The sequence below is a fragment of the Artibeus jamaicensis genome, unplaced genomic scaffold (genome assembly GCF_021234435.1).
Source record: "Artibeus jamaicensis isolate MK-2021 breed Jamaican fruit bat unplaced genomic scaffold, CSHL_Jam_final scaffold_584, whole genome shotgun sequence".
Classification (NCBI taxonomy): domain Eukaryota; kingdom Metazoa; phylum Chordata; class Mammalia; order Chiroptera; family Phyllostomidae; genus Artibeus; species Artibeus jamaicensis.
In genome coordinates, this window is record NW_026522048.1 from 8,151,080 (window position 1) to 8,161,723 (window position 10,644).

Sequence of the window (10,644 nt, forward strand, 5' to 3'; positions counted from 1 at the left end):
AAGGTGTGTTGCACCAGATCTTTAAAAACCACAGGGTCCCGAGCATTTCTAATTCAAACTCCTTCCTCCAACAGCATCACTCGGTGCCTGAACAGCATTAATAACTCTTTATTTCCCGCTGCCAGCTGCCTAAACACTTATCTTTTGCTGCCTCCCTACACTTTATAAAACTGTCATGTAACGTAAGCTGAATTTCCTTACAAGGAATTGTTCGGAAAAAGTACAAACTAATAAAGGCACTGACTATAGAGACGCAGTTAAGGCATCTATTCAAGTGATAAGCCTAAGGCAACCACGTATCAGTTTAGTCGTCAAATCAGCATCCAGTGCCTGTCTCCACAGTAGTGTGACAGAGGAGATAATATTGTAATACAAGACGGTGACAGACGTTTCCGTAGAGATCATCTAGGATTGCAACAGCCTCTCTGCCTTTTCAAAATCTACACGATACCTCGAATCCATATGATCCATGTAAAGGAGACATCGCGATTGAACAGATACAAAAACAAAACAGAGATTAAGTAAAATGGCTAAACTCATACACAGAAGAGAGGTACATCATCCTCAATCTTTTTTAAAAAGATTTCATTTATTTATTTTTAGACAGAGGAGAAGGGAGGGTGAAGAGAAGGAGAGAAACGCCAATATGCGTTTGTCTCTCCCACACTCCCCGCCGGAGACCAGCCCACAACCCAGGCAAATGCCCTGACTGGGAATAGAACCTCTACCCTTTGGTTCGCAGGCCAGTGCTCAGTCCATTGAGCCACACCAGCTATGACTCATTCTCAATCTTTCTTTAATCCAGGAATTTAGGTGGCATTTCCAAATATCTGTACAACACACTGGGCCAATGTGTAATACATTTAAATGAAATAGGGCCTTGTTACTCTTATTACACAGTGTGGTCCATGACCCAGCAGCCATCCGCTGCACCTGCAAATGAGAGAAATGCGGGCTCTTTGGCCCACGCCAGGCATCGTCCACATTTGAACAACCCCAGGTGATCTGCAGGTAGACTGACATTTAGGAAGCACTGATCTAGAAATATACACACAGGCCAGGTGGAAAGAAGTCCGACAAGAAGCCCAGCTCCACAGTGTCCCTTTAGGAGAGGTTCGGAGAGATCCATTGGGTTCAAAGAAACTAGGGATTTAAACCGCAATTTTAAAGAAAAATTTTTTAAAGGCCACCAGCCACATCAAAGGAGGAAGGCAGCAGAGCAGGTTCTGAGAAGGGACCAGGTCTAAAGCCCCCTTGCCTGCCACGGTCACCCTCAATATCATTTCTGCCATGAATTTAAAAAATAAATACTAAATACTCTTATAGAAATGGTTCACATTATTTACGATGATGACATACAAGAGGTTTTAAAACAGTGAAGTTTCATTTTCTGTTCAACAGGTAACAAAAGCAAAACACACCGTTTTCAAAAGAAAAGAAAAAAAGATGCTCACATAGACAGATGGAGGAACCAAAACTAAAGAAATCGTTTTTAATGGAATATTGTATGCAGAAGACTAGCTCTGTGGCGAACTATGGGTAGCACTTTTCGGCTGCACACTGGTGTCTTTAATAGGCTTTTATTCTAGTCTTAACTTCATTTTCTTTTGTTAATCTAGTACATATCCCTAAAGAGTGCGTACGCGTGTGAAAGTTTATTTCTTTAACATAAATTCAGTGACAATTCAGGATCTTTTTTTCCTTTCAACAGAATGCCCTTCTTATTTTAAATGAGGTTTATCAAATGAATTCAGGTATACCACCTTTTCACATCAGCTATAAATAATTGCCTCCCTCTAAAGGGCCTCTTTCTGCAAATAAAAATGTCTTTTTGTCTGATTAAACTTGTTCATCATCTGAGAACTTTTCTTCTGCAAAGTTACAGTTGGGAAATTTGTCACTGGAAGCTTCCTTTGTCAAAATGAACTCTTTTCAATTGCTTTGGGAGAGCAGACCTGTAGTCAATGACTGGAGGACGGAAGGAACATCCTGTTCTAACAGAAGTACGCTCCACAGAAAATTTGGATCCTCGTTAAGACATCGTTTACAATCCAAGGCAACCGGTTCAGAATTTATACCTTTAAAAACCTGAAGATAGGAAGGCAGAAGGAGCCAAAAGACAGTTTATAAAACGAGGAAGGTGCCCAGGGGAACACTGCAGCTGCTAGCTCTACCTTCAGAACTCCTTCTCCCAAAGGGCTGTGTAATGACAAATGTCCTCTCCAAACTGAGAAAAGCAGGCAAACCTGTGAATGTACTCTCTAGAGCCACCGCCTAAGGCACCCCCTGTTGAGAACACAATTTGCAAGGATGTCACTTGAACATGCACTGACCTTGTAAAGAGTAAAAGTTATTGACTCACTTTTAATCAGGGAGATACTGGGCCCAGAAAAGAAAGCAGGGCACCCACACTGTCACTGTGGAATGAATCGGAAATTTAATGAAACAAGATGTTTACTTTTCCCAAAGTGTTTTCACTTATCTGCCTCTCTCAAAGACTAGTTTTATAATCTTGGTCTTAGAATAGAAACAAGAATATGCTTTATAACAATATTCAGAACAACAGACAGACAGCCCGAATGAGAGATTAAAACAAAAAAAAGCAAAACAAAGGCTATAGTCTGCATCCTTTCATCTCTTTATAACGATGTATAAGCAATTGAAAAAAAATGAAATTTCATAAAAAAGTTGTAAAACTTGTACTAGCCCTAGTCCTATTTTTTTAAATACTTATTTTTTTTTAACAGGCACACTTGCAAACTGCACTGAAAATTAATACCCGAAGAATCCCAGGTATGCAGAGATACGGACTGTCATTCTTCCCACTGGATTCTTCAACAGCGCTGAGCCCGGCTGTCTGAAATACTTCAGTGCCATCACTGACCACTGCTCCAAATGTCAAGGGCCATATTGCACCCCAGTGGCAGCTCTTCAGCATAATAGCACATCCTTTAAAGTTAAAATACTCCTAAGTGGTGCCAAGTGAGAATTTCTAGGCTAGGACAGTCAAAAGTTTCTACTTCTAAAGAAATCAATAATCTAATTAGGGAAAAGAACACTTTCACTATCAAAACTTGTGACTTTTTCAGTTTCAAATGTCAATAAATTCCTTTCCTCGGTGGCAAAATTTTTATACATTGTTTTCTTAATTAAACCATTGGCCATAACACCTAGCTCACAGCTGCTACTCTTAGGATGCAAATGTGTGTTTCATTTGACAAATCATGTAATTTAGTCACTCCCTGGACTATAACTTCATGCTATGCCATGCTTCAGACCCTGCCTCACTCTCAAATCCCAAAATGCCCTGACGGAGAAATCAAGACACAAAAGTATCCATGAAAATTACCATAAGCAAATAGTGTCTCCTCTGCCAAACACTACAGCCCTTTAAAAAGAGAGACAGTTGCACTGCCCTCCAGCAACCTGGCACGTGTACAGCCTTGAATACATAAATGTACATAAAATTTAACTCCACAATGAAATGGAATCTAAAGGTGCAGTTGGAAGGTTCAATTCTGATCTCTTTTCCGTATTAATTTTTTTAGACTTGAGCAAATCCAAATCTCTCTCTCCAGCTCATCCTTAAACTCTTTTTTAGTTGTCCAAATTAACTGCATCTTATGAAATGCTTGTCAACAAAATAAACTACTCTAAATACATGCCAGTGATTTTTTGTGTAAAATCTTGAAAACAAATCTTTTGTGTTCCTGCCTTCATCGAAATTCTCCTGAGTCTACAGGCTTACTCAAATATTTCCCACCTACCTGTAAGAACAAAGGTCATAACTAAACCCAACTTGGAATCCTCAAAAGTTCTTAAAAGATTAAAAGGAACATTTCTATCTTTTCTTCTAAGAAGCCTAAGAAACCATGACTACCAGGAAAACTGACAAATGTAATGGAAAAGGTAAATTGTCAGGGAGGAGGAAAAGAGATCAATAGAAATTTAATAGTGCTGTATCTTGTTAGGATTAACTGCCTAGAAAATACAGCCCAAAAATCTCTCAGTCCATGCCTATGACCAGTCGAGGCAAATCTAGTTAACTCCAAGTGTTCAGCCACTACAGACCTCCAAGGAAAACAACTGACCTGGACAATTAGGAAGGAGACATTTGGGAGAGGTAGTTTAAAGCTTCCCCAGGTACAAATTAAGTGCCAGTGAGCACCAGACCCAGAATAACACTAAGCTTGAACTATCTACCATGGATCCTGGCCACCGAAGTCCCAAGAAAGAAGCCGACAGAGTCCCAATAAAAGTTTTAAAGTATAAGTATCAATCAAAATAAACAGGAGTGAATTCAAGGGAAATTTTGCTAATTTCCCTTGAAATTTTTGAAGGGAAATTTTCATGTCAATCTTCAGATTCTGAATTTTTATGTTTATCCTCAGATTCTCAAATGCTTCCCAGTATCTGCTATAGAACAGGTAGAAAAGACAGGTATGAGCACTGTTGACAAGCGAAGAGCTGCTGTTTATATTATGCACCATATGTATGAGAAGCCCACGTCTAGTAATATCCATAATTAGGGAATTATTGAATGTAGTCATTTCCTCTTCAAAAGCACATACAAATCAAATCTTCAGAGAAACCTTCTAGCATTGTACATAATTACGTGTGTAATTGCTCAAAATATTATGTCCTTTACATCCTACAAAAAACAGAAGGGTATGCAGTTCCTGGTGCTATACCTGTACACTTTTTTTTCCAACTGGACTGGAACTGAGGACAGCTATTCACAGAGGACAGGCCTTTACATTCAACAACCCACCTGTCCTTCCCATCGAGGCTGCCACGCTTGTCACTTTTGTGAAGCCATTCAAGTACGCACCCAATGCTGATCGAATACTTACCTTCTGAGAGACGATCAAAAAATTTAAAAGCTGAATATTACTATGTGAAAGCATGCTTGGTGAGAATGATACAGTTATAAGAGACCAGGTTTGTCAGCCGCGATCTTTCATAGTGCCTTAAGGGTAACTTTTGTCCTTTCCTAATATTATGAAGGTGCCTGTTTTAGAGAAAATGTGCCCTTTCCCTGTGATAAACAGCTGCACCATCACAGGCATTTTAAACAAGTGCTTTTACTGTGCTGAACAGCAGCAAAGAGATTAGGAAGCCATACCGTACTCCTATCTCCTACTGGAATCCCAAAGGTTGGAACTATTTCAGAACTGTAGCAGCAGGGAATTCAGTGTTACAACAGAGGCACCATAACACTGAAAAAGTAAGTGCAGATGACAACACAATGTAAATGGATAATACATAATAACACAGCCAAAACTATACATATATATGAAAACAACTAAGAGACAGATGGCTGGCAGGCAATTTCCCCATGGCATTTGTAAATGTCCATTTAGTGCTTGTATTTGGGTCATTTGCTAGAGTAAATCCCATGTGATAGTCTCAATGGAGGTAAGGCAAAGTGGTCTGTAATGGCTGCTCCCAATTTTAATTTCAATTTACTGTTGAGATATACTTGTTCAAACAGCAAAATTAATCATTTACATAGATTTGAGTAAATAATCAAAACAGTTAGAAAATAAAATGTCACATAAAATATTTCGTAAACTATAAATTGTATCCACTTGCATTTTTTTCCAGTGACATATACACTGGGAAGGAAATTAGCATTTTAAAAAAAACCCTCTTGCACACACTGGCTTCGTCCAATATAGACCTGATAAGATAACCTTTGATACAAAACAAACTTCTCCCTTATTTACTTTGATTTTATAAGTAATTCTTTGTAAACATACTTTTAAATACCAGGCATGCCTTCAACGGTTGAACATACAAGAATTTTAAAATAACAGTAACACATTGGTCCAAGGCAAGTCTATTCAAAAGCACTTTTTAGAGGCAAGTTAACAGGATGACTGATCATTTCACAAGGATCATACCAGGTCAAAAACCCAAACCAACAATAATATTAAAAGACCAACTAGAAGGAATACTTGGATATCTTTTGGGAGAAAAAGTTTTTAAATAACTTGTTAACAGGCCTTAAACCTTCTATTTCTTCTTTTTAAATACTCTTAATCAATGACTTTAGGAAAAAACATCTTAACTAGTGTTTTCATAAAAACTAAGACCTATGCACTGATCAGGGTGGCTCTTTGAGCACTGCCTCACACAGCCACAAGTCACTGGTTCGATTCCCAGTCCTGGCACTTGCCTGGGTTGTGGGCCAAGTCCCCAGGTGGGGTGTGTGCGAGAGGCAACCAATTGATGTTTCTTTCACACATAGATAATATCTCTGCCTCTCTTTCTCCCTCCTTTCCCCTCTCTCTAAAAATAAAATTAAAATTTTTAATAAAAAAAACTAAAATTTACATTTACACTCAAATGACTAACTAAATCACAAATGTGCTCTTAAGAGTTTGGAGTAGTCTTAGTTCAAGATTAGAAATTTCTACCATGAAGTTGTTTCTCCACTTCCCACAATTATTGGGAAGTGGAATAGCTAAGAAACTTAAAGGGAATGGGAATGATCACAGTTGAGTTTAACAAGTGCAAAACCAGCAACAAGGAAAGTCATTTTGAAAGCAACCACAAATCCATTTCCCACTCTCAAAACCTCAAACTGTCTTTTTAAATAATAAATGCATTATTTTACTCAGAGTAAAACCTTGCATTGTCTTACTCACTAGGTATATAACGAAAAGGATATGCCATCAATCAGGTGTTGTGCACAAAATAAAACCGGACTACAAAACAAGTTAAGGTTTGCTTTTGTTACTTGGAAGTGGACTGATTCCTCTTTCGGCGTTATCTCTATACAAAGCATATTAACAGTACTATTTTTAAAGAGGATAAGGGGAAAACAATGTAATATTATCCTCGATACATACATACGAGAGCAGAGAATTTGGGGTCAGCAAGTTTTTTCCACTGACCTAAACAACAAATTTCTCCATAAAAATGGGGTAGTCCTTCAAGAAGTTATATGCAACATGACTTAAGATTTGGCAAAGACTGCATATTTACAACCCCAATTTTAACTACAACTTAAGATTCAATACAACCATTACTAGAGCAAAGGCGAAGGGAGAGGGGGGAAGCAAAAACCACGTGTGCTTTTTTATCAGACAGGGCGCATCTGCTCTGTTACTGTTTGTTTCATCACATCCTAGCTGTGTTCTTGACTTTAGCACAGAAAAACACTTGTAAAATATTAAATTTTACCATAGGGAAATTGATTTTGCTATAAGAACGTTTCAGATTACCACTTAATCTCAACCAAACTACATTAAACACTGAAAGTTATTATATATAGTTTATAAAGTGAACATGATCACTATACTTAAAAGAAATGATAACTTTGAGAAGTACCACAGCAATGAATTTTAAGCTGAAGCAATATAAAGCCCTCCTACAGTAACTGCCAGAGTCTTCAGCTAAAAGGCACAGTCTTGGTTTAGTTAAGCAAGTCCAGCGTTAGAGCCACCTCCCTCCCCCAGCTCCCAGCACTGGCCTCTCCTTACAGAGCTGTATTTCACAAAAGTTCCTGGGGGGGCAGCGGAATCCACAGATGCAGTTTAAACAAAGTTTTAAACTTCAGCCTTTGTAGTCTGAAATGGAGTGGTGGAAATAAACACATGATCATTGTCCTACAGTTTCTACTGACTCCCCTCCCTCTCCCTGCTTCAGATCCCAATGAGACAGGGTAGTTAGACAGCTAGTGCTATGATCTCAAAACCACATCTTAACACTGCACCTTGGCACTGAATCACCTGCACAGGCAATGCAGACACCAAGTAACTTCCATCATCCCATTAATATGTATTTCGTAATTTCCAGGATACGTGAAAACCAAGCTTGTGATTGCAACATGCAGTTCTGCCACTTGGAAAATTAAAATTTCAAACTGTAGCAAAGGTATAATATGTATTTACAGACCCTCAACATCCTATATCATATATTACTTATATATCACATACTGAACATGCTATTAACTAGAATGATATGGGCAAATTATCACATTAAACTAATCTACATTAGGAGGTAGAAGTCAGCAATTCTAGCATTCCATTCGACCTACTGCATGTAAAGAACTTACAACAATTGGGCACCAAAAAAGCACAACCAATTTATCATCACACTGCACCATTCTCCCTAAATTACAAAGTCCTAACAATTCTGGCTGATGATTAAAGGAGACAAAATAAGCAATATATCTACAGAAAAATGTACATGCAAATTAAGTTTCACCCTTAATCTTTACAGGACAGTTTCTTCTGACATGTACTTTTTAAAGAACTGGATGTCAAAAAAACAATAGCATGCAAGAGGAATGCTTGATTTACCACAGCGGTCTACAACAGTCGCAATACTACCTTAAGTTATTTTTTTTATAAGCTGTATAATCTTGGTTTAAATGCTTACTATTCAAACTGTCCCCAACAGAGCCAGTAACTGTCCAGGTCTGTCCCTGAACTTACTTTGTGAAAAGTCATCCATCTTTGGAAGCCAGAGTTTTTTCTTCTAATGACCCTAGAAATAGCAGGTGCATTGTAACCCAAAATTGGAAGAAACAGAAGCGGCCCCTCTCACAAACCATTTACTGATCGGAGAAAGTAGCATGACTGCTAAAATCTGTACACTTCCTAAAAGTTGAGAAAAAGTTTATGTCTAGCAGGGGCTTCCTAGCAACTAGTGTCTGACAGACACTATACAAAATACATTAAGAAGGGTTTGCTAGAAGTCTCTGCACATACATACTATCAGGGGATTTCACAACAGGCATGTGTGAACTAAAATTTGCTGACTGAGGGCGTAATCCATGAACATGCTTTTAGCCAGAGAGTGGGCACACCAGAGAATATGGAATATGGCTAATTACCACCAAGAGAAGATTCTGCCTTCACCTCCCCTCACTATCAACCACTTTGTGTAAGTTCACTCACTGCTCACCCTGACCCGAGGGATCCATTCACTTTCCATAGCCCAAAGAGGCTGCTGAAAAGCTGTCAAAGTAAATCTGTGCTCACTTTTTGGATAGTTTAATTTCAATGGAGCATGAAACACCCCAGGACAGTTAATAAGTTTAGCCAGGCATGCTGTTCTCCCTAATATATTTTAATTATGCATCTGTTTTAATTGTAATCAGATTAAGTGACTGGAAAGACACAAATTGGAATTTTCCCTAATGGCTATTGGAGCTTTTCATCAGCTTCTAAACACTAACAACATGTAAAAAATAGGTAGAGCCACGAACACAACTGTGACATTTTCCAGCAATCGATGCAGTTTCTTTGACAACAGTTCAGGTCTCATTAGCCACCCAAACTAACCCAAAGGCAGACGACAATTTCAGACTCTAGAGGCGTCTTCATTCCCAATTAGCACAAAGGAATCACTAACGTCTAATGTACAACTCCCAAACAGAAATGAAAGCCTAGGCTTTTATAAAGTGCTCCTCTCTAGACTCATGAGCAGGGGGACAGGAGAGACCATCAGCAGCATTATCCAGGCTCAAAGTAAAGTATACTACACGTCAAAAGGGCAAGTTGAAGCAGAGTACGATCCTCTTTCCATTATTTTGGCAACTGTCAAACGTGTGTTTTAACCTCGGGAAATAAAAGTGTCCGTCCCATCAATAAACGGAAACGTTACGGGGAAGATCTATTAGGGGGCGGGGAACGGCTTCCTTCCAACCCAGACGTAAAATCGCTCAATGTGCTTTTGTTGCACCAAAAAATACCTAAGACTTTTTTTTATACGTTCATTAAACAGTTTCCCAAATTGCTGCGATTTCCGCTAAGAAACTTAAACGTCTGCCAAGAGCCGAGAAGCAAGGGAGAGAACCTGCTGCAAACTAGAAATCCAAACTCCCTCAGCCCGCCCAGCACGCTCACGTCCCGAGTGTTTCTGCTTTAGGTGTTAATGTTTACTCGTCTCCTAATTCAGGTGCCCGACCAGTTCCTCCAAGACGCACTTCTAGCCTTAAAGTGGAGTCCCCATGCAGCCTGTCACCCCTCCGTCTCACCTCCTTACCTGTCATCATAGCAGAAATCCGCACTTAGGGTGTTGAGATACAAGGCGAGCCCCAGAGCGCTGCTGACCAACTCTGCAATCATTTCTCCACTGCCTTCCCTCCGGCTCGGCTCCCAGCGCGAGGGCAGCAGCGGCAACAAAAAACAGAAGCATCAATCCCCACCTTCCGCCGCCTTCTCCTCCCAGCTTCACTTTTCCCTCGCTTCCCCACCCTCCCTCCTCTCCCTCCCTTCTTCCCTTGGGTCCTTCCAAACCCCCGCTCTCTTCCTCCTCCTCAGCCCGTCACCGCAGCTCCTGCGTCCACCCCGGGTGCGGGCTCAAGGCGCACTCCCCATGCCCTGAGCCCGTGAGCGGCGTTCGGACTACGCGCCCCCCGGCGGATGCACAGGGTTGGTCCTTCCCGCGGACCGAGGCCCCCACCCTAACCCATGGCAGTTCGGGGCGCCCTAGGTGAGGAGTGGGACCCGGAGGAGGTGGAAGAGTGAGGGATGGGGGCAGAGGGACCGGACCGAGCCGGGCTCTGGGACCAGCGAGAGGAAGACAGAGAAAGAGAGGCGGGTGGGAGGGACAAGGCGAACCGTCTCCCTTCGCCGCCGCCCGAGCACAAGGATCCGGTGCCGCTTGGGCTGACTACGGCCGCTA

At 40.6% G+C, this 10,644-nt stretch overlaps 1 protein-coding gene across 1 annotated transcript in view; it reads right to left on the reverse strand.

Moving 5' to 3' along the window:
• Window positions 1–10,190, reverse strand: part of TMTC2 (transmembrane O-mannosyltransferase targeting cadherins 2) — a 399,954-nt gene extending 389,764 nt beyond the window's left edge. The window contains exon 1 of the mRNA XM_037143435.2: window positions 10,003–10,190. Within this exon, the coding sequence (XP_036999330.2) occupies window positions 10,003–10,085 (83 nt within the window). The 5' untranslated portion in view covers window positions 10,086–10,190. The remainder of the gene's footprint in view (window positions 1–10,002) is intronic.
• Window positions 10,191–10,644: the final 454 nt, after the last annotated feature.